Source organism: Pecten maximus, chromosome 2, assembly GCF_902652985.1.
Source record: "Pecten maximus chromosome 2, xPecMax1.1, whole genome shotgun sequence".
Classification (NCBI taxonomy): Eukaryota; Metazoa; Mollusca; class Bivalvia; order Pectinida; family Pectinidae; genus Pecten; species Pecten maximus.
In genome coordinates, this window is record NC_047016.1 from 34960357 (window position 1) to 34986374 (window position 26018).

The 26018-nt window shown below is 34.3% G+C and overlaps 1 protein-coding gene across 1 annotated transcript in view; it reads left to right on the top strand.

The window, feature by feature from the left end:
* LOC117321880 (voltage-dependent calcium channel type A subunit alpha-1-like) overlaps positions 1 to 26018 on the top strand; it is a 173939-nt gene that overhangs the window by 78027 nt on the left and 69894 nt on the right. Inside the window, 9 exon segments of the mRNA XM_033876492.1 lie at positions 2 to 141; positions 3269 to 3366; positions 4055 to 4225; positions 6044 to 6110; positions 6112 to 6268; positions 17533 to 17636; positions 20600 to 20715; positions 24940 to 24999; positions 25688 to 25801. Of these exon segments, the coding sequence (XP_033732383.1) occupies positions 2 to 141; positions 3269 to 3366; positions 4055 to 4225; positions 6044 to 6110; positions 6112 to 6268; positions 17533 to 17636; positions 20600 to 20715; positions 24940 to 24999; positions 25688 to 25801 (1027 nt within the window).

Below are 26018 nucleotides of genomic sequence, written 5' to 3' on the forward strand. Positions count from 1 at the left end.
GGAAGCGACCGAGATGTACTTCCTAGGGATATTTTGTGTAGAAGCGCTGTTGAAAATAGTTGCTTTGGGATTTTGTTTACATCGTGGATCGTATCTACGTAACGTCTGGAACATCATGGATTTCGTAGTCGTAGTTACAGGGTAAGTACGGTCCTGTAAATCACGTGTAACTAGCTAAGCAGCTAGAATGATACGCGATTTGTTTTTGTGGAATTAAAACATGTATGTTAAGTAATAATGTGAATTTCTGAATAGATTATTAAGGGATTGAATTCTGCTCTAGGACACAATATTATTGGAAGTTTATGGTGTGTGCTATTTACGGTAAATACGGTACGCGTTATTGATGGAACTCTTTTGTATTGGAGGGAAGAACATCTAAATAATGGCGCCGGGAACAATAAACTGTTAGCGTGATCATGGGGGAGAAAAGCCGATATATGCAGAATCTTAAGTACAGAATCGATTTGATATTGTGTTTTCTAAGCAATTGTGACCCGGGTTGAAGATACAACATAAAAGTATATAATGACATGTTGAAATATTCCCAGCAACAGCATGTAAACAACGGCAAGTATATGCAGCAAGCGGGCAATGCACAGCACACGGGCCGGGTTCTGTTTCGATATTTAAGTAACATGACATCAGTAATCAACCGAAACACTATGCTATTCATACTGTATATATACTGAGACCTTATACATTTTATAAGGTTTCAGAATATTAAGGAATACTTAATTTATAGAGTTTTGGTTGTTTAGTGATGGCATAATGTTACTTAAAATCCCGAAAGCGAGTCTGTGTGCTGCACAGTACATATACATGATGTACCACAGGACGTTCTATAAATAGATAATTTATATACTGTTAAAAAATAAATCACCCATAGATAAGAAAAAGTCCTATTCTTGTAGTATATCCGAATTGAGGCTGTGTTGCTGTTCATTCAAGTGATAAAATAATATTTTTTTTTTTTATAAATTAAAACTGATGATTTTCAGGACATAATATTGAAGCTACAATCCATGTAATATGTGATTAATATTATTTCCCACTTTGACTATACTGTTATTGATAATGGGTATGGTGATATTTATACCAGGTTGTTAGACTACACTCATATTACCCCGTCATCTCAGGGGGCAGGAAGTATCCTTAGGGTGTTACGCCCCCTAAAACTTGTGACGGGCATCGAGAGTAAGTTTTTTTGCATCTTCAAAAATATAAGTGGGAACTGGGAAGCAGCTATGGTATATATGTGAATTGCTCATTGGATGGTGCCCAAGACTTCTCCTTTGATCCCTGTCCGTGTTCCTGTAGATCCCTTTGCTGAGCACTTTCAGATAAAATGGTCAGTAGTTTGACCATTGTAGTGATGGCTGCAACATTTTAGTTTATAAATGTAGATATAGACGCCTGGAGATGATGCAGTATACGCTAGTTTGACTGGTTCAGAGGGTAGCATTGTAGAGGGTCAGGTGACCAAATACCTTGTAGCTTAACTACATGTACAGTACATGTATAATCAACAAAGCATTGGTAAAAATATCTGATTTAACAATTTAAACTTCTGAATTCCAGTTAAGCCCCTTTGCATCTTTCATGTCATTTTAGGATACAAGCTTTGTCAATATAGTTGTATGTTCAATTCTTCAAAGGGAATCCAAAACATGTTCTAATCTATCTTGTTCTTAATTCAATTTCACAAAATTCAATTAAATGGAAATTATACTTAAAATAAATGTTTATGACGGTTTTTGATACATATACATCTGAATAATGTTCTTAATGTATGACTTGTATGTACTTATGAACAAGCTAACATCAGTTTGAAGGAAAATACATAGAAAATAGATCTATTCAAGTGCAGATATATAGAAACTGCAACTTGTGTATCAAGAAGCTGAAACAGCCAGTAGCTATGTGTAGATATTGCCTATGTTTAGTTTGACAGCTGTTGATTAAAGGTAGTGAAGTAATAAGGACTTTTCATTGAGGGTTAAAATTTGCTTACTGCTATTTAGTCACACTACATTGTGGATATATATATATATATATATGAGTCATGAAGCATTAACAGCTCATTAATCAATAAATTTTAAAATAAAACAGCTTGTTATCAAGATCAAAATATAAAAGAATTAAGATAGAATGATAAAATGCCTATTGCCATGTATACATAATAATTACTGATTGAGGAAAAATGATAAAAGAACTCTGTAATACTTCAAATACTTCCCATGACATAGACCTGTTACTGCCTTTTTTGTTTTATCATGCATTGAATTTTAAACCGACAAATCAGCTTTGCTGTTGGAATTAAAAAGAAATTGCTTGGTGAAAAATAATCACACATGGCTGCATTTCGTTTTTTGGTCAATTTTTCAAAAGTAGTAGAATTTAGAATAAAATTTAGAAAACCTTATCTAAAGATAATGTGTATTTATTGATAAAAAAAACAAAAAGATTGATGTTTTAATGTTACTAAATAACATTGATGAGAAATACTCATGTTTTATGCATGTTTCTGATAAAGTTTCTGACCTATTTTTTCCACTACTAAATGCAATTTACCTGGTAGCTTTTTTAATGTAAATGATCAATAGCCTCCTTCTGAAATTCCTGTAGTGAATCCGTCTTCGAGAGAATTTGCCTCTGGAAGTTTAGGAACCTCTTGAATTGAACGTTTTAGAGAAAAAGGAATCCACTTTTAATTAGCACATGTATGTGTTCTTGAGAAGTTTTGAAAAATTTACATAGTTTAAAATATCATTTTAGTTTTAAATGAATTACTACTAAATTAAATGCTTAAGATTTGATGTAGAATTGGTATCGATGTGCTTCACTTGTATTATTTGTGGATTCTGATAATGTTGCTGTATAAATCACAATTTGGATGAAATAAATTGAAATTAAAAAACGGTCAAATATATGTTCTGAGGTATAATATTCAGACATCAGTGGAAAATCTGTGGTGCAATTTCTTAACCCTGTGATGTTCATGAATCAAATTATCAAAAATTCTTAAGTTATCTTTATATTTGAAGACTGATAATGACATATGAAATCATGAATCAAAGTATCAAAAATTCTAAAGTTATCTTTATATTTGAAGACTAATAATGAAATATGAAACTACAGTATTAAAAGTTCATAAAAAGAGAAATTGCAAAGTTATATCCGAATTGTGATGGACAGCTATTGTAGAACTCTCAGACGCTTCAAACCTAGTGCTTCAATGGTGTGGATTTCTCTTTGTTTTTTGCAGGTTTATCACAATTTATGCCTCAAATTCTCAGTTTGACTTGAGAACTTTGAGAGCAGTAAGGGTTTTACGACCTCTCAAGTTAGTTTCCGGAATACCAAGTACGTATGACAAAGCGTTCGTTATAAAGTTGTTGACTACGTTTTAGGTCAATGATGTTCTCTTGGGTTCACAAGTTCTGTTAATCTTGCTAAAGAAAAAACTGGATGAACATTCTGGGCTGTTCATTAATGCCAAACAAAACTTTGTTTTTGTTCAAAAATTCATTCAACAAGTGGTTTTAAAAAATTCTTCAGTTACTCAATACACTGTATAACATATAACATTTAGTTTGTTTGTTGTCTAGTTATATAACAAATCCTCTGATGCCAACATTATATTTGTCACCTGTTATTTAAGCATTAAGTGTTTAATTTGAATGGAGGTTGATAAAGTACACAAAAATGTTTTAGAACATATAATATCTATTTAACTGGAATCTTAGATTATTTATTCATGAAAGATTGAAAATTTGTACATAATATGTAAATAAAAATGTCCATCATCTGTGAAGAAAATGAAATACAGCATGTACGTGATCCAATAAAAACTTTGAATGTATGTACAATGGTGATTGCTCCTTATGTGCATAATTAAAGAATCATACGTAGAATTTTCTTTTTAGACGAAAAACCCCAACAAAATAAAAAAACAAACAAAAAACATGTTGAAAATAACACGTACCAGTCAACCTGATTTAACTAGTATAAGTAAGATACATGATTTGACTATTTTACCTTCTATTTGCAGGTCTTCAGGTAGTTTTAAAGTCCATCATCCGGGCAATGGCACCCCTCCTCCAGGTGTGTCTGCTGGTGCTGTTTGCGATCACCATCTTTGCCATTGTAGGGTTAGAGTTTTACGTTGGTATTTTCCATCGTGCCTGCTTCCGTGTCAATTCTTCCGCCAGTAATAGTGAAGGTGAGTGCACCCCTTATGTTACCTCACGACAAATTCTCCTCATTATGTATGTAACTACCTTTGTGTCAAATGCTTACCACAAGTTGTGTCCAATGGCTACCATGTGATGTGACCGATGGTTACCACAAGTTGTGTCCAATGGCTACCATGTGATGTGACCGATGGTTACCACAAGTTGTGTCCAATGGCTACCACATGCCATGTCCAATGGTTACCATGTGATGTGACCGATGGTTACCACAAGTTGTGTCCAATGGCTACCACATGCCATGTCCAATGGTTACCATGTGATGTGACCGATGGTTACCACAAGTTGTGTCCAATGGCTACCATGTGATGTGACCGATGGTTACCACAAGTTGTGTCCAATGGCTACCATGTGATGTGACCGATGGTTACCACAAGTTGTGTCCAATGGTTACCATGTGATGTGACCGATGGTTACCACAAGTTGTGTCCAATGGTTATACCCATGTGATGTGACCGATGGTTACCACAAGTTGGGTTCAATGACTACCACATGCCATGTCCAATGGTTACCATGTGATGTGACCGATGGTTACCACAAGTTGTGTCCAATGGCTACCACATGCCATGTCCAATGGTTACCATGTGATGTGACCGATGGTTACCACAAGTTGTGTCCAATGGTTACCATGTGATGTGACCGATGGTTACCACAAGTTGTGTCCAATGGCTACCACATGCCATGTCCAATGGTTACCATGTGATGTGACCGATGGTTACCACAAGTTGTGTCCAATGGCTACCACATGCCATGTCCAATGGTTACCATGTGATGTGATCGATGGTTACCACAAGTTGTGTCCAATGGCTACCACATGCCATGTCCAATGGTTACCATGTGATGTGACAGATGGTTACCACAAGTTGTGTTTAATGGCTACTACATGCCGTTTCTAATGGTTACCGCATGTTGTGTCCGACGGTTACCACATGCTGTATCCGATGGTTACCACAAGTTGTGTCCTATGGGTACCACATGCTGTTTCCAATGGTTACTGCAAATTTTGACCATTGGCTATCATATGCAGTTTCCTATATATGGTTACCAGATAATGTTTCCAATGGTTGCCATACAATGTATCCAATGGTTATGACACAATGTACCCAATGGTTACCACTTAATGTATCCAACGGTTACCAAATATCTAATGGTTACCACAAGTTGTATTCAATCTTTACCACACAATGTACCAAATAGTTATGACAAGTTGTGTGCAATGGTTACCACTTAATGTATCCAACGGTTACCAAATATCTAAGGTTACTACACAATGTGTCCAATGTTTACCACAGAGCATATCAAGTGGTAAATATACATTGTGACCTATGGGTGATTACCACACATGGGTAACCACAGTAACGTATGCTTACCTACATAGCAGTCAGTGGTTGGTATATAACAACCAGTACCACTAATATTGTTCAAAATCTTAAAACTGAGGGGACTTTAGGTTTCCTCCCCGTCCCTCTCTCTGTCAGTCCGTCCACTCAGTTTTCCGCACTTTTCTCAGCCATGCTTCAAGGTATGTTGGTGAAAGTTGGTATGTAACTTAATTAAGTATGAGTAGCTACAGATCAAGATTGAGTTTCAGGGTTTTTGGGTCAAGGTCTAAAGTCATTGTTGCCATTTTTACACATTTAGGGGCATGTATTGCTTTTGTAATACCCAGCATACTTATTATACCATAATCATCTTTATTTTAATTCTACTGATACATATATGCAAAATATTGTTTGCCATCATAAATTATTGCTGAAACTTTTTAAAACTTTATCTTTAATAATTTCCAGACGACATTGTGATAGGAGACGAAGCAAACATTCGACCCGTGTTACGACAAAACAGGAGCAGCCATGAACATTGGGGGATTTAGGTGTCAAGAACATGTGTCTGTGTGTAGAAGTTTCTGGAAAGGACCAAACTATGGAATAACTAGTTTTGACAACATTGGCTACGCCATGTTAACAGTTTTTCAGTGTGTTACCATGGAAGGCTGGTCCACAGTGTTATATTATGTAAGTATTTGTTTACCCTGGATTTATACAGTTCTGGTACGGAACCTCTGTGGTCCTTTAGCGGGATACATGTGGTTCTCATATGGAACCCATGGTTCCCCTAATGGGACATAGAGGTCTTTTATGGGATTTACAGTTCTGTGATGGGACTTAAAGGTCTTTGATGGAAATTCTCATTCTTTGAGACTAGAATTTTGCGACATGGATTTATTTGGTGGGATTTTTGTTCTGTGAGGGTGGAGGACGTTGGTGGTAAGTTATCTGTGTTGTACCTGTTAATGTTTTGACTCAGGATGTCAGATCACCAAAATGTTTTGACTCAGGATGTCAGATCAACAAAACGTTTTAACACAGGATGTCAGATCACCAAAACGTTTTAAAACAGGATGTCAGATCACCCTATCAAAACACCAAAACAATATTACAATATTACAATATATCAATCAGACACCAAAATATTCTATCTTAGACTGTCAGAAAAACAAAAAATATACATTACTATGGAATAAAATTTACTGAAATATACTCTATCTTGACGTCAAGTTTTGCCTTCTGAATAAATTTCCACAAATCTACCCAAGTGAGCCCCAGATGTAAGACATTTAGTCATTTAAAATGACTTATGAAATGTAAATGGGTTTAATTACTAATCTACCTAATTTAGATTGTTCTTATTGAGCAAAAAGAACAAATCTTTTTAAAATCTGTATGAAAGAACACTATCAGATACATGTATATGAATAAGTTGTCACCTGTCCTTAAACTGGGAGTTTTTTGTTCAAAGGATACTGAGTATGTGATGCTGGTAACATGTACAATGTATATAAATGTCAATTATAGACATTTGTATGTATATTATATACCGGTCTGTTGTCTCTTTACAATAACATTTAGTCTTACTTTGTAATGCTTGTTCATTCTGCCACTTTCATAAATGTATTTATTCATAGAAAAAGTCTAATTTTCTATGAGTGTGAACACCTCTCTTGAGATCCAATATGTCTGCTATTTAAGCAGCCTCTCTTCTCTCTGGCCACATCTCATAAATTTTTCATAATACATTTAAACCGTCTCATTTATCGCCTGGCCATAGATAACGACTAGATTGCAAAACCATGTACCAGCGTGCCGATTGTGATACTCTATTTACCCAGGACAAGGACAATTCACATTTGAGCTCATGCATATTCATGATACATAGATGCAGATGCCGAGACATCAAAGTTAGACTGTGCTCAGCATCAACCATTCACATTTGAGCTAATGAATATTCATTGGGTTTCCTGTATGCCAAGGCAGCTGAGAACTACATACCATGAATATTTGATGAGATTGGCCCGTCATTTCCTTCTGCTCCCTGTACTGTGTCAGGTTTGTAATGTACGTGTACAGTCATTTCCGCTGCTGCTGTAATGCTACGACTGTTTGACACGCATCAGTTCCTTGGTGTGCAGTACTTACACATGCAAAAGCTGTTACAATAAACAAAATTGACTCTACTTCTTAGGAGAGGCGATTTACATGTTGATCTGACGTATCCACCCACAACGTTTGTATATATACACCCTTAATTGAGATCCCTCATGGTTTCGCAGATAAAAGTAAAAACAAAACATCATCAGCAAAAAACTGCAGTCATAATAAAGCACCGTGTGTTTGTTAAAAAATGTACTCAACACATACTATAATGTAATGCAGTGACTTTTCACTTGTACATTTGGCTCATGTAAATTTTCCTTTAGCTCAGAGGTCTGATCAAAGTCTATTGTATTCCTGGTTAGATCCACAGCATATCAGTAATTTTTACACAGTCTTATATATAATTATTATGCATTTATTGTAGATGTATTCAAAGTACCTGAAATATTTTAAAAGTAAAATTTTACCGGGTATGTTACCATACGATTAAGAAATAAATACAGCTTTACGGGTATCTCGTTTCTGGGCACATGCAGATTTTTGTAATTGAGTATTTGTTAAACTGTAGTCTGAGTCAACATAAAATTTATACTGTATAGTCTGAACACATGTTTTTTTATGATTGTTTGGGTTTATCTCATCACTTAATTTGTCCTTGATCATCACTTTAATTAGATAATGTATTGTGAAATCAATTATGATTGGAAAATAGAAAAAAAAAGCTTAATTTTAAGCTGAAGCATGGCTACAATGTAATTTTCCAAGACCTATTGTAATTAGCAACCACAGTCGGCTGGCTACAACATAATTTTTCTATGCCTATTTTAGTTAACTGGGTAAAATATTGCAATTAATTAGCAGCCACTCGACTCTGAGCAGGCCATAATGAAACTCTCCAATTGCAAGGCCTTTTGTAATAAGCAGCCATGCTCAGCAGGCTACAAAGCAAGTCTCCAGTGCCTATTGTAATTAGCAGCCATGCTCAGCAGGCTAAAATGTAACTCTCCAAGACCTAATGTAATTAGTGGCCATTCTCAGCAGGCTAAAATGTAACTCTCCAAGGCCTAATGTAATTAGTGGTAATGCTCAGCAGGCTAAAATGTAACTCTCCAAGGCCTAATGTAATTAGTGGCCATTCTCAGCAGGCTAAAATGTAACTCTCCAAGGCCTAATGTAATTAGTGGCCATGCTCAGCAGGCTACAATGCAAGTCTCCAAGGCCTATTGTAATTAATGGTAATGCTCAGCAGGCTACAATGTATGTCGCCAAGGCCTAATGTAATTAGTGGTAATGCTCAGCAGGCTACAATGTAAGTCGCCAAGGCCTAATGTAATTAGTGGTAATGCTCAGCAGGCTACAATACAAGTCACCAGTGCCTATTGTAATTAGCAGCCATCCTCAGCAGGCTACAATGCAATTCTGCAAGGCATATTGTAATTAGCAGCCATACTCAGCAGGCTTCAATGTAAGTCGCCAAGGCCTATTGTAATGAGCAGCCTTCTCAGCAAGCTACAATGCAAGTCTGAAAGGCATATTGTAATTAGCAGCCTTGCTAGGCAGGCTACAATGCAAGTCACCAGTGCCTATTGTAATTAACAGCCATCCTCAGCAGGCTACAATGTAACTCTCCAATGCCTATTGTAATGAGCAGCCATACACAGCAGACTACAATGTAACTCTCCAGTGCCTATTGTAATTAGCAGCCATGCTCTGCAGGCTACAATGTAAGTCTCCAAGGCCTATTGTAATGAGCAGCCATTCTCAGCAAGCTACAATGCAAGTCTGTAAGGTGTATTGTAATTAGCAGCCATCCTCAGCAGGCTACAATGCAAGTCTCCAGTGCCTATTGTAATTAGCAGCCTTGCTCAGCAGGCTACAATGCAAGTCTCCAGTGCCTATTGTAATTAGCAGCCTTGCTCAGCAGGCTACAATGCAAGTCTCCAGTGCCTATTATAATTATAGCAGCCATGCTCAGCAGGCTACAACATAACTCTCCAAGGCCGTTTGTAATACAACAGTATCTCCAGATCTTCAACTGATATTTGTATGTTACCTTATCAGTTCCATATATATCTGTACTTGTTGGCGTCGGGATAAAGGGATCAGTATGTTAAACCCAAAGACATCCTTGATCTTATACTTACTTCATTATTATTTGATTGTAATTGTCCTGAAACTTCACACACCTACTCACAACCATCATCTATTGTACTAGTTCCTGTTTTAACCACCTGGGGTCAAATTCAAGGAACAGTTCCTATAAACAGATTTTCTACACACTATCAACTTCGTTAATTATCACACTGTCCTCCAATTTTATTATTTTCATACACTTAAACAGCCATTTTCCTTTCTACATATGTTTGAATTTCAACAACCAAGGGTTGAAAAGGAGGCCGCTGTTACTATAAATAGATTTTCAAGGACCTAGCCCTACTTCAAAAGTTATTTAAATAGGCTTGAAACTTAAAGTCATTATCTGTACAATTTTGTATTTCAACTATCTAGGGTCAAAATTGAGGTCACTGTTATACTCTCCAGAGACTTTCATAATTCTGTAATAAACTCAACTCCTTATTCCCAGTTAGAAGTTAAGCATTCATCCTGTTGGGTTGTTAATGTATGATAAATAAGATACAACAATAGATACGGTTTATATAAGTTATATAAGATATGTCATGTATACACTATATATTACTATTAGTGAGTGGTGTTTGGTATACTATATAATATTGAGTACTGGTACAGTTTATATTGGGTGATGTTTTATGCGAGTGTTGACACAACTGTCAAATCTACACACACCACCATATTGACAATCGGTGAGATCACTGTCAGTGATGACCTTTCAGATCAATAGTTCCGGACTCTATTAACAATGGAGAACTACAATAATCGTCTAGAATGACAGGCCAATCAAGGACGACATTGATTAGGCGGTAATGCTGTTCGTCCGTTAATACTTATCACTGGACATCAGCATCATATATCCGTCCTTAATCCATAATTTATTGACTTTTTTATCACATTATATAAACATAAAAACAGCCTTTTGTATCCAATTATATAGACATAAAAAATCAGTCTGAAAATGGTTTCTGAAAATACAGAATATCAAATTGCTGGCTGTGTTGATGGATTGACCGTTTATATAAAATGAATCTTGGTTTGTGTACAAAATGTTGATCTCGTAATAAAGCTACATGTATATTATAGGTTTGGTTGATTAAACACAATCTAACAAAGCTAGCCATCATCTGAAAGACAAAGATTTTATATCATATATTTTATAAATGTTCAATTTCAACTTTTTTAAGTTAACTAGCCAAAACTCCTAATTTCTATCCTTCATCTATGCATATACATCATGTATGTCATCTTCCAATCTGATTTAATGATATTTCGATCTCCTGCCACAGCGCATGTTTATAAATCATCATTATCATAAAACTTATATATTGTCACCTGCAGGGTATAATCAAATATAAGATAATGTCTAGAAATCCATCTAAAAATTTAAAACCAATCAAAATCATATTTGTTTGTTTGCTGGGTTTATCACCCTATGAACAGCCAGGATCATTTTGAGGCAGGGTCTCCGTGTTGGTGACTACATTGTATATATGTGCAAGGTATGAGATGCTCATCGCAATTGTCATATAGGGCAATTAGGGTAAGGTGTCTTGCTCAAAGCCACAATTGCTTGGCAGAAACCAGCCCATTTCTCAGCTTCCAGGGCTTTTTCTGAGGGCTTTCTGGAGCTGTTAATGGGCCCGATTCCCAAATGGAATTATTTCATTTTAAACCCAAATTCCCCAAATTTGCAGTTTTCTCCTGAAAAAATCTTTCCCAATTCTCCAATTTTCTTCCCAAAATGGGACAAAAAGGACCCTTCCCAAACCAGTGAGAAAAAACCCTGGCTTCCCGAGAAACAATCAGTACAGGTAAGGAGTGTGGAACCACGCACCTCGAACCTTCTCCTAAGGTTTTGAGGGATGCTCTATCTGACTGAGCTATTGTAGCCCCCATATTACAGGCTCTAAACAAATTGCAAATACTTTTCAAAATGATTTTCACTTTCTTTAATACATATTCTCTTATTGTATGCTTTGCTGTTCTTATCATTTTGAAGTCGGAGGCAAAAAGGGGGTCAATTCTAGCCTTTATACTCTGCTAGTCCTGCCTTGCATGTTAATGATCATGATAACTGAACAGACTTTTGGCTTATCTTTTAATTGTAACAACTGGGGTATACATTTATAATTGCATGATGTATGTATAGGTGGAAGGAGTTATGCAGAAATATCCTGCCCAAGCTTGGGTTCATACTCATGACTCTTGCTCTGAAATGAACAACATATCCTGACCACTTGTAAGGCTGAAGAAAAATTCCAACCACTAAAAAAAATGTCAGGCTCAAGCTGGTATGGTGACCTATACTATCCACATGCACTTCTGAAAAGTCAGGCTATTGTAATTTGTTCTCTCACGTGATCCAGCTATTCCATAATAATAGAGCTAAGATTGTCCCCCCTTCTGAGAACTCTTTTGTCATTTCCATCACCTGACATCATGCACTACACTATGGTATAGTGCCAATCTTGATTAAAGACCAAGATATGTTCTATACATCATCGACACAGCTTTCTGACAGATTTCCAATATCTTTTGGTATCGTGGCACAGAGTCCAAAAGGATCCATATTCATTCAATGGCAGAATCTGTTTCTTTCTTGTATTGATTTGTCAAGTGGCTGGCACATCTATTGAAAATTAGTTGACCCAATTCTAACGAAGACACATACAACTGAATTGATGAAGTGTGTTATTATATGTACCAGAGTATATACTTTTAATCAATATTTCAAAATTTGACAGTTCATATATATATAAGTATTGGAAAGGAATCAATCTTATGTTTGGTTTAAGTGCATATGTACTGGGCCTGCAGATGGTGAAATGGTCTGGATCTCAGAGGCCAGTTACATAGGCGTTAGCTGGTTAGAACTTCCAACTAGGGTTTGGTGGTCCCAGGTGTGTGTACCACCTGATAAGGTAATTCCTGTCACACCCTTCCTCCCTGATATTATGGATCTTGGCAGTAGTATTGATGATTTGTAAGTACATACAGTAGTAGGCATCACTATAACATCTGTCGACTCACCATTTTATTGATTGACATCAGTGCTTGACTCATCGTTGTTATCATAGACCTTCCCTGTACATTGACCCGACCTATAAGTACCTGAATCATTCCAGTGTTTTAGAATATTTCGACATATTTTCATTTGGTCAGAATTTTTTTTTATTAAATTCTCTTCTAAGTATAACCCATACTTTTCAATTATACTGTCTTATCTGACCAAATGATCCAGTTTCTCATGATGTCAGTTAAGACAGGTTTGTTGATGAACTGTCTTATCTGACCGACTGATTCAGTCTCTCATGATGTCAGTATAGACAGGTTTGTTGATGAACTGCCTTATCTGACCAACTGATCCAGTCTCTCACGATGTCAGTATAGACAGGTTTGTTGATGAACTGTCTTATCTGACCGACTGATTCAGTCTCTCATGATATCAGGATAGACAGGTTTGTTGATGAACTGCCTTATCTGACCAACATATCCAGTCTCTCATGATGTCGGTTAAGACAGGTTTGTTGATGAGCTGCCTTATCTGACCAACTGATCCAGTCTCTCATGATGTCAGTATAGACAGGTTTGTTGATGAACTGCCTTATCTGACCGACAGATTCAGTCTCTCATGATGTCAGTATAGACAGGTTTGTTGATGAACTGCCTTATCTGACCGACTGATTCAGTCTCTCATGATGTCAGGATAGACAGGTTTGTTGATGAACTGCCTTATCTGACCAACTGATCCAGTCTCTCACGATGTCAGTATAGACAGGTTTGTTGATGAACTGCCTTATCTGACCGACTGATTCAGTCTCTCATGATATCAGGATAGACAGGTTTGTTGATGAACTACCTTATCTGACCGACTGATTCAGTCTCTCATGATATCAGGATAGACAGGTTTGTTGATGAACTGCCTTATCTGACCAACATATCCAGTCTCTCATGATGTCGGTTAAGACAGGTTTGTTGATGAACTGCCTTATCTGACCAACTGATTCAGTCTCTCATGATGTCAGTATAGACAGGTTTGTTGATGAACTGCCTTATCTGACGGACAGATTCAGTCTCTCATGATGTCAGTATAGACAGGTTTGTTGATGAACTGCCTTATCTGACCGACTGATTCAGTCTCTCATGATGTCAGGATAGACAGGTTTGTTGATGAACTGCCTTATCTGACCGACTGATTCAGTCTCTCACGATGTCAGTATAGACAGGTTTGTTGATGAACTGCCTTATCTGACCAACTGATCCAGTCTGTCATGATGTCGGTTAAGACAGGTTTGTTGATGAACTGCCTTATCTGACCAACTGATTCAGTCTCTCATGATGTCAGGATAGACAGGTTTGTTGATGAACTGCCTTATCTGACCGACTGATTCAGTCTCTCACGATGTCAGTATCGACAGGTTTGTTGATGAACTGCCTTATCTGACCAACTGATTCAGTCTCTCATGATGTCAGTATAGACAGGTTTGTTTATGAACTGCCTTATCTGACCAACTGATCCAGTCTCTCATGATGTCGGTTAAGACAGGTTTGTTGATGAACTGTCTTATCTGATGACTGATCTGGTCCCTTTTGATTGAGTCAAAAGTTCTTTTAGACATTTGTTGCGGGAATGTTTTGATGTTACAGTGTTTAAGGTTCTGTCGTAACAGATTATAATTTGACATAGATAAGTTAATCCATGAAACCCAATCTACATTAACTTTAAAATTCTGCCATCTCTGTTCATTAACTTAAAAATTTGGCCATCCTTGTTTGTCAGTACCTTGAAAATCCAGAAAAAACAGCCACATCTTAATTCAGCAGTCTTGAAAAAATACAGCCACCTTAATTCATTGGCCTAGAAAGTACAGCATTTTCAATTAGTAGCCTTGAAAATCTGGCTTGTTCTCTGTGTTCAGTAACTTTAAAAAAATCCAGTCTTTTCATTGAGAAAGCTCGACAATCTAGGAACCTTTATTAAATTTAGTCCTGAACATTCAGCATCTTTGTTTAGTAGCTTTGAACATTCATACAGACACTGAACATTTAGTAGCTTTGAACATTTAAAGACCTTGAACATTAAGAAGCTTTGAACATTCATGAACCTTGAACATTCAGTAGCATTGAACATTCATAGACCTTGAACATTCAGTAGCTTTGAACATTCATACACACCTTGAGGTAGCACACCACAGTAAGACAGCCTGGCCATGGGCAATTTTTTTGTTAAGCAAATAACTCCTGTATTATGATATGTATAAAAAATGAAAAAATAAATGTACACTATAATTGGTATATCCAGTATGAAGTAGTACATACAGGCTTCACATTTATTAAAACAAAAATCAATAAATTGGTTCCGGATTTTAAATATCCGGATTTTCCGAACGTGTGTTTACACAGGAAATTTAGTTTCGCCTACAGCGCAAAATGGAAGCCCACAGAAAAGGTAAGATAGCGGAAAAACTTAATTTACAACATATGTCCAAACAAGATTAATTCTGTCTTTGGGATAGAGATATTTAATTTTAAATAGGTTTCAGAAAAAAAATTGTGTAGAGAATTGTGCCATTTTGGGTCAAATATCATAATATTTTGCAATTTTTGAGAATTTTTTAAGCTGTTACCATGGTATTCACAGCTCTAAAAATCACAGAAAATATCAGTTTACTTATCCTTCAGAGCTCTATTAAAATTGCAAATGTTGTACAGATTTCAAATATATATACTTTATTAGAGGTTATATGTAAGGTTAACTGGCAATGTTTACATATCTAAAGCATGTGCCATATTTTTCAGAATTTGGCATTTTTACTGTACACTGCTACCTGAACATTCGGTAGCTTTGAACATTCATAAACCTTGAACATTCAGTAACTTTGAACATTCATGAACCTTGAACATTCAGTAGCTTTGAACATTTATAGACCTTGAACATTCAGTAGATTTGAACATTTATAGACCTTGAACATTCAGTAGATTTGAACATTCATAAACCTTGAACATTCAGTTAAGCTTTGAACATTCATAGACCTTGAACATTCGGTAGCTTTGAACATTCATAGACCTTGAACATTCGGTAGCTTTGAACATTCAAAGACCTGAACATTCAACAGTCTTGAAATCCAACCATCTGTTATATTGAGTAGATTTCAAAATCTATCCATAAAAATGTAATGACCTCTCTCGAGTTATCTTGAAAATCCAGGCTCATACGGTACATTATATACTGCCATAATTGTTCAGTTCAGCCTCAATGGTTCAGCAGCCTTTAATGTGGTACTTCATGAACAAGTTTAACATGGGATGTATAGGAAACAGCCTTGAGACAATGTGCTTTTTAATTGGAATTTGTGACAAGCAGATTTGTGATTTACTGGTCACTGGTTGGATAATGGCCGTCTCAGGTGTTGTTGTATATAAGCAGATACGGGTTGACTGTGGATACAAACTGGTCATTATATGTGCTTGCATACAAGGGCATGTTGATGTTCTCTTATAATGGTCACATAAATCATATTCATGTTACATGTTTTATGTAATATTAGGCTTTATACCTAGAATTATCATGTTTAAGTCAATGACATCTGTCTGACCTTGCAGCTTAATGATTGCTAATGGTTTTGTTTGTTGGTAATCCTCTCTGAACCACAGTCATTAGAAGATAACATAGAGTTATTGTGGTGTTGTACAATGACATAATTCATATTTACTCTTTAGATATATAGGTACTATGTATTTTACAATATATGTCAATTCACATTATATGTTTCATATTTACAATATTTGGTGATTCACATTTGTATTATGTGATGATTCACATTTACAATATGATTAATTCATATACATATATTAACAATACATATTGTATTTGATGATTCACATTTACATTATCATATCATGTGAGTAATATTGATTCACATTTATACTATTTATGACACATTTTTAAGATGTGATGATTGACATTTTTATTATGTAATGATTCACATTTACAATATGTGATGATTCAGATTAACAATATTTGGATTTTCACATAATAAATGAATGTTTACATTATGGTAAAGGTATATATGATTCACATTAATATTTATATTATATGATAATTCACATAAAAAATAAACTTACAGTGTATATGTATAATACACATATTCAAGTGCAATATTTGAGGATTCACATTTACAATATTTGAGGATTCACATTTACAATATTTGAGGATTCACATTTACAATATTTGAGGATTCACATTTACAATATTTGAGGATTCACATTTACAATATTTGAGGATTCACATTTACAATATTTGAGGATTCACATTTACAATATATGACGATTGATTAGAATTTACAATATTACATTTTGTATGTGATGATTCACACATAACAATATGTGATATAATTTGCATTAATGGGGTACAACATAATTATGATGATTCACATTAACAACATCAAATGATTCACATTTACAACCTTTGAATTACAAAATGTCATATTTGAAAATAAACTATATGGTGATCAACATCCTTTTACAATACCATTGCTGAAATTGATTCCTATTGCATTTAATTTACAAGTCTTACCAATCATACTATTTAATTTTAGATATTTGACACTTGTGCTTTACAGTAAAATATCATGGTATGATGATTATAAATTGATGAATGGTGTATTTATTTCTGACACAATATCTAATCATGCCATTGTTTTATTTTGCAGACAAATGATGCCTTTGGGCCTTTTTTCAATTGGATCTATTTCTATCCCCTCATCATCCTAGGATCATTTTTCATGCTCAATTTAGTTTTAGGAGTACTCAGTGGGTAAGTAGATCTGTCTGTGTATGTCTGTCCATTCATCCCCTTCAGCCTCACAATTGTCTATATGCTAGGTGTATATTACAGTGGATAGTCCGGAAAACTCACAGTCCGAACGGAATAGCACGGGAACGGATTTCTGTAACGTTATTTGTACTCACCAGTCCGGAAATTTGGATTCCGATTCCGTATACCTGTGTTACAATGTATCTCTGTTTTTATAACGGTACATTGCTTTTCTTCATGACCTAAATGCTACAGTATTAAAGGATTTTATAGTATAGACTGGTCTTGCTTTTATCAACAATACATGTAATACATTTTTGATCGGTAATTAATTCACATCATTAACACGGATATCGGCTTGTACTGTTCACCGTTACGTGTAACGACGACTCATTGAAAGATTCATGTTATGTATTACATAAACATTTACGTATTAAGCAGTGATCACAAGAACTGGGTTGATACACACAAATTAGTAAATAGTCGTCTGATACCTCTGATCTACTTAATTAAGCATCACATTGTTAAGCGAATACGGGTTTAATATGTTATCGGACAGCTTGGGTAGTTCTCGCTGGTGTCGCATACTTTTAAATAGGTAGCCTGGGACAGCAAAGTGAGTTACGATTCACCACATTAATTAATTATTTCAGATTTTTATCTTACGTAAAAATCATTAAAAAAAACATGGACTGATGGTAAGTTGTACAGACCGGGTCTCATTTCAGGTTTCTAATTTACGTAAAAAACGTACTTTGTACATAGCGGGTCTTTCATTTTAGGGTTTTAACTTACGGTAAAAAAACGCAAAAACGTGGACTGTTGGTAAGTTGTAAAATCCGGGTCTTTTATTTAAGGTATTTAACGTTTGTAATTTCTACTTGTTTGTGAACCTCCGGAAATTCGGCAGTCCGGAAAACTTGTAATCCGGACGGTTTGGGCTGGGAACGAAGGTGTTCGGATTATCGAGGGTCCACTGTATATAATTACCATTAGATATTTGTCACATTTTCATATTTGATCTTTTCACCAAATTCAGCATTTACTGGTTTTATGATCCTTGAGCAATCTGTAAAATAAAATGTATGCTATACTGGTATGTTTCAAAGTTACCATAAGACTTTTCCCCTGTATTATCTTACTTTTCTTTACTTTTATTTTTGTTATTTCATAATTGTCACCTGCAAAAGTTAAAGTAATTGATAATATTGGTATAACACTTTAATTGAGTTCTATTGCTTAAATTCATTGGTTGTGGTCAGTTGGGATTTGGTCCAAATATTTGAAATCTTGTGATTTCCTGAATTGAAATGCACAGATAGTCACTGAAAAAGCATTAAGCAATAATTCTGATTTTTTGTCCACATCAGATACATGTATCCACATCAGATGAATGTATCCACATCAGATACATGTATCCACATCAGATGCATGTATCCACATCAGATACATGTATCCACATCAGATACATATTTCTGTTTAGGAATTCTGACCTAACCTTTGATGTACAAAAACCCCTATTATATATACCCTACACACTCTACTGTTCCAGATAATGACCTTACATTTGTATTGTATAACTTATGAATTATTGACACTGTGTATGAGGTTCTCAGCCTCCAGTGTCATCAGCACTTAAAAACTTCAAACTGTGGTAATTTGAAAATCAATACTTTAAAAACACAAAAATCATTTGTTTATATCGTTGGCATCAGAAGGCTCACTGTAATGCTGTCCTATATTACGATTAGGTTTCCTCGAACCTGCTAAACCTGTACATGTGTATCGATCCTGAATCCTCACTGTGGATATACACTGAGCATTGTCTTACTGTGTGTATAGGAGGCCGATACCACACACATGGCCAGGACTGACAGCCATTCCATTGATTTCAGCAAGCATTGTTCGTGTTTGGTTTTTGTGGCTTTTTTTTCTGCATTCGATGATGTGGTATGCATTTACGAATGTTTGTGGTACGTGCTTGAGGCAGGTCCATTGTACAGATGAACGTGACCTGAATTGTTTCAAGAAATTTTGGAAATTTTGATAAAGATTGAGATTCTGTAGTGTATCTTGCAGCCTAGATATTTATTGTATAAAAAATAAAGTCTCGAAATAAAAGAGGAAACAATCCAAGTTGCTCAATGTTTTTTTTTAAATGTTTCTCATATATTTGTCTACCATTATAGGTACTTATTCCTGAACTGATCACTTATCTGAGATCCTACACAAAGGCTCTCCGACACTTGTCAATGATTTATAAAAAAAAGGTAGAAGACAATGTCAATAATTTTGTATTAGGTTTGCATTTTGGAAGGCAGACATATGGTGGTGGGCAGTATCCATGGTGACAGTCTAGAGGCCAGACAGTCAAATTAATATTGCCTACAGGAAATAGACACTCGTCTTGTCTATGAACTGGTACAACATGGTGGAATAGAGCTATGAGATTGCTGGTCGGGCCAAGAATTTTTAATTTACTATGTTCTGTCTGGAAAATCATGGAGATCTTCTCTCAGCTATGTTTCTATTTAGGGAAGACTCAATATCATATGATTGTATGTATGTAGGAGATCAAACTCAAGGTCATATGGTAGTGAGAGGTCAAACTCAATATCATATGGTTATAGGTCAAACTCAAGGTCATATGGTTGTGTGGGGTCAAAGTTGAGGTCAGATGGTGGCTGGAGGTCAAACTCAAGGTCATTTGGCAGTGAGAGGTCAAACTCAATATCATATGGTTGTAGGTCAAACTCAAGATCATATGGTTGTGTGAGGTCAAACTTCACGTCAAATAGTGGCTGGATGTCAAACTCAAGGTCATTTGCTGCATTTTGTGAAATCATGCAACCATGTTTTACAAATCTTTTGAGTCAATCTTAGTTAAATTTCAACCAAACTGTGTTAACTTTACAATTCTATAGAAATATTTGTGCTCATTTTGAAATGTTTCTACTTTGCAGTGAATTTGCCAAAGAAAGAGAGAGAGTTGAAAACCGCCGTGCTTTCTTCAAATTACGCAGACATCAACAAATACAAAGGGAGCTAGAGGGTTATTTAAATTGGATATTGAAAGCAGGTAATGAGTCATGTAGCAGGTGTGAGTATATGCTGAAACAATAGTGTCAACCTGGCCTCTCGCTTTCCTGCCATCATGTTGTCCATTAACATTGCCATGGTTGTACAGGTGTTAAAAATGTATTATTTTTAGATTAAAAAAAAAAAAAACAGCAATATTTAAATATGAATAAACAGTTGAAAAATTGAATAATTAAATGTTTTTCTTTATTTAAAGTAAAATAAAAAAATAATGTTGGTGAGGCAAGCCAATTTGTCAAACAGTTACAACTTCAAGTTTAACTTTGAGAGATCAATTTTCAAGGACTATGCTGATTTGTTCTTTTGTTCACAGGCACAATTATACATTTCAATTTTACTGTAAAGACAAGCAACAGTGATGCAATGCTTTAGAATAACTGTTTCATTTCAGTGTCTGTATTCTCCATTGGTTTTGCCATTTAAAACATTTAGTTTTAGGATAAAGAGATCTTGTGGTGGCCATCTTTAATTTGTTACAATTAGAAATTAATAATCAATGAAAAATTGACTGATGCTGGTTTTGAAATTCATCAAACCTTGAATTATTTAATTATAGTTTTACTTGGATTTTTTGTTTTCCAAAATTAAACATCCATTTATATTTTGTATTTTGCAATATGGAGAATCCAATTAAGCTTCAGAGTCTGTTCATCTTGTTAAATTGAAAAATCACATCTGTGAATGAATTAGTTACAATCCACCATCTCCTTTCTAATCTAAAACTCCCATAAAGAATATTAATCATAGGCTATTTTTAGGTACAGTTCAAAATGGAGCCCAAAAAATTATTTTCAGATGATTGCCATTGATTCTTTCAAACAAATCTTGTGGCAAGAAATGTATCATATTTGTCAATTGAATTCCCCTTTCAATATTTTTTCATTATGAAATTACTTCAGATTTCTTTTTTTTCTTTTTTAGATATTTCATTTTAGGTGTGTTAGAAAGTTGATCTTGGTTAAAATTAAATCACAATAGTCTAGTAGAAAAATATACAAAATTGTGGAAGAATCTGAAACATTTATTGTTTGTACTATAAATAAGTGTATGACTAATTACTATCATTTAATTCTTGTGTCTCAAATTGCTAACACAGAGGAGGGTATGTTAAATTTTATGTGTGCTAAGTCATCAAATCTCTTTACAGAGAATGAGTGATGCTTAAAGAAACATTCTCAGTAAAAATGTCTGTTCAGAAGTCCAGTTGAAAAATGTTGATGTACAATTGTATGTAGTTATAAGCCCTCAAGATTCTAAAGCCTTGAAGCTAATTGATTTTCTGTAATTTTCTTGGCCCGGAATTTACTAATAAAAAGATCAATACCACTATTTTTTTCTGGTACAATTTCACCAAAACAGACATTTTTACTGAAAAAACTAAATGTATAGACTTTTTCTTGTTGTCAATTTTTGTGTTCTATCTCTTTTTAATGAAGTTTCACAGAGCACACCTCTTATAGATGAATATGAGTCGAAAAGAAGACATTGAATACAGTGATATTTTTATTTATATTCCAATTAATAGATTTAGTTTATGGAGCCAGATATAATGTATGGTATTGTTAGTTAATCTTAAGTTATTTTAATCTCTGGATATTAGAATTTGAAAAAAAAGAAGATATAAAATGATATTGGAATGAGGTTACAGAAGGTTTAGTATTTACAAACTGGATCTAATTTATCAGTTACCATAGGAACGTGTGACCATGGTAGTGTTATATTGAAGCAGTGTTGTATGCTGTAAATTAACGGTAATCAAAGTTCAGTTCAATATTTTCTTCCTTGAAGAACTTCCTCTTCCATGCTTTTTGGAATAAGAGCTTTTGTTGTATAGATATATATATATATCGTCCAAAATAAAAAATAAATAGTCAGCACACTTAGTATTAAAGCAACAAATGTTTTGCTTTTTGCATGTGTGAAAAATGCTATAGCTGAATTTGTTAACAGTAGAGTTTTACAGGGGAAGTAACTTATGATCAATCAAGTGATTTTAATGATTGTATAGCTATATATAGCAAGTCAAACAAATATTACCTGGTACGTGTAGGTATATGTTTTCCGGCTCTTTTTGTTCATTCTTTCTCTATGCATGCTACACACAGACAGGTCTCTGCATTAAACTATCTTAGTGAACACTCTGTTAGAAACTTTGTACGAAAAATTCCAGTCTCAGTCATTGAAATGTTTGAAAATTTCAGTCACAGTCATTTAAATGTTGCAAAATTCCAGTCTCAGTCATTGAAATGTTTGAAAATTTCAGTCACAGTCATTTAAATGTTTGAACTTTCCAGTCTCAGACATTTAAAGGTTTGAACTTTCCAGTCTCAGACATTTAAATGTTAACTTTGGTTCAGCTGACATTTCACCATACTTTATTTTATGATTGTTGTTTTTATTTCTAAATGTCCTCAGGTTTAAAAATAAGTAAGAAATAACTTTACCATGTATTTTAGAGGCTGGCATCTTTTGTTCTAAGACTCTGAGTCTGATTCTACCATAACTTTAAGTTATATTTTTGACAGTTTAGTGTTTTTTATATTTGATTTGGTTTTGTTTTTTATATATTTGTCATCATTGAATTGTCAAAGTCATAGAAATCAGGAACAAAATTAAGGCAGCTTGAAAATAAAACCTTAAGAGATAACAATGGCATGTTTCATTATTTCCATGATGCCCCTTAATATTGACATTGTCTCCTATTCCTATGTACAATGTTTAATTGCATGCTTATAAGTTTGATTTAAGATTGTTCAAAACGGCCCTTTGAACTTAAGATGTTTCCTAGGTTAGCGATTCTATCAAAGCATGTGTTGTTAGGTACATACACATATTGTACATACACATATTGTTATTATTATTAATTTGTATTATGTACATGTATTTATAAAATGATTGTTGCCCTATGATTTTTTTTCCTTGGTTAGAAAGCGCTATAAAATAATTTTTGACCTAAATCAACTCCCCAAATTTTCGTGGGTTAGATATTCTATCATAACATGTGTTGTTTAGCAGGTTTACCACAGGCCTTGTGAAGCCTTGAATTTCACCTTGGGCCTTGAAAAGCCTTGAATTTCACCTTGGGCCTTGAAAAGCCTTGAATTCACCTTGGGCCTTGAAATTAAGCCTTGAATTTCACTCTGGGCTTTGAAAAGCCTTGAAAATTGGTCTACAGCCTTGAAAAATCCTTGAATATTAAGGTTTCATTAGGATAAGTGAAACCCTGGCCACTGATCATTTGGATTCAACTTTGTCTTTGCCGCCTCCCCTACAGATGTTACTGTTTTAATAATTAAATGTTTGATAAGAATAATTACCATGTCAAGTTGTATTTTTATCAAGTGGATAGTTATAAGTTACCTTTTTGGTCTCTTGTTCCCTCTCAAGCTGACTTAGATGATGGGTAAAATGGGCCTTGGATATTTAATTAAGACATTGAAAAGCCTTGAAAAGGCCTTGAATTTGGTTTGACGTAACCCATATGAACCGTGTTTAGGTACATACCTATAAAATGATTGTAGGTCTATATGCTTACATGCATGTGACTTCATCAGATGTTTTGTAACAGCTGTGACCTAAATGTGGCATATAATACAGGACAGTATACATTGCTCATGTCCAATGCTTGTTGTACCAAATGCCCTTGCAATTGGCTCACATGTTCACAGTGTAAATGTGTGATATATATACAGGGTATAATAGATATATAATATACTGAATGTTAACTTTATTTTATATATACTTCATATCAATTGTACTCACAGAAAATAAAACATTTATTTTTCTTCTTTATGCTAGCTGTATCTATTTTTTAAGGATTTGTTTAAAAAGGATATTTACATTTCCTCTTGATAAGAAAGTTAATAAAACTGATAAGGCAATATCTATATGTATTATCATGTTTCCAACAAGGATTGTTGACAATTAGAAATATTTGTTGAACAGATACACAATTAATGTGAAGTCTAATGGACAGAGAATTAATCCACACAGATTTTGTTGATGTACAGTAACCATGTTCATATGGCCTTATATGTTAAGGAGATACAACTCCCTACCCAAATACCAATTTAGCCAACATATATGTACCGACCCTAACAAATGCAGGTGGCTTACATATAGGTAAAATATCCTGATATTGTATAGATTTATGCAGATGTAATCAAATTCATGTCTATAATGTTTGTTTATTGTAATCTTACAGAAGAAGTTATACTTAATGAAGAAAGAACAACAGATGAAGATAAACTTAGAATTATAGAAGGTATGTACAATTGTATTAGTAGTATAAAAATGTAAAATTATAGTATGTTTATATTAGTATTAGAATATAAAATTATTGTATATTTATATCATTATTAGAATGTAAGATTATAGTATGTTTATATTAGTAAAATTAGAATGTAAAATTATAGTATGTTTATATTAGTATTAGAATTTAAAATTATAGTATGTTTATATAGTATTAGAATGTAAAATTATAATACGTATATATTAGTATAAGAATGTAAAATTATAGTATGTTTATATAGTATTAGAATGTAAAATTATAGTATGTTTATATTAGTAAAATTAGAATGTAAAATTATAGTATGTTTATATAGTATTAGAATGTAAAATTATAATACGTATATATTAGTATTAGAATGTAAAATTATAATACGTATACATTGTATATTAGTATTAGAATGTAAAATTATAGTATGTGTATGGATATTAATTGTAGAAATTGAGATCCTTATGGTTAATATACATCAATAATGTAGGCAAAATGAGAAATATTCCGTTATAAAGCTGAATTTATAGTTAGTGTTTTGTATTATTTTAAATATGAATTAAAAGAAATGGGAAATGTATGCGAATTAGAGAAACCGCGAGTTTGATGTTGTTGAGAGTTATGTCCCTTGGTGTGATAACACAAAGTTCAACTGGGGATGAAATTTGCCTTACAGCCAGAAGACAGGCAGCAGTGAGGAAAGTAAAGCAGATCAAAGAAGGACGAGACACTAGTGATGAAAATAACGAAGACAATGACGATGATTTATTGTCAGAAATAAATATACATTGTAAGTATGCTGTACCTATATGGAGTTAAAAGTATAAAGGTACGGTGGTTTGATAATGTTGGGATCTATATCAATACTTACAGAAATATTTGAATGTTTATTGTTAAATGTATAACAGCATTTATATATAAAGAAATAAGTTGTACATATTCAACCAAATAACAAAATGGCATCTTTGCTATCCAGGGGAACATTTTGTTTACATCCATTCACCAAT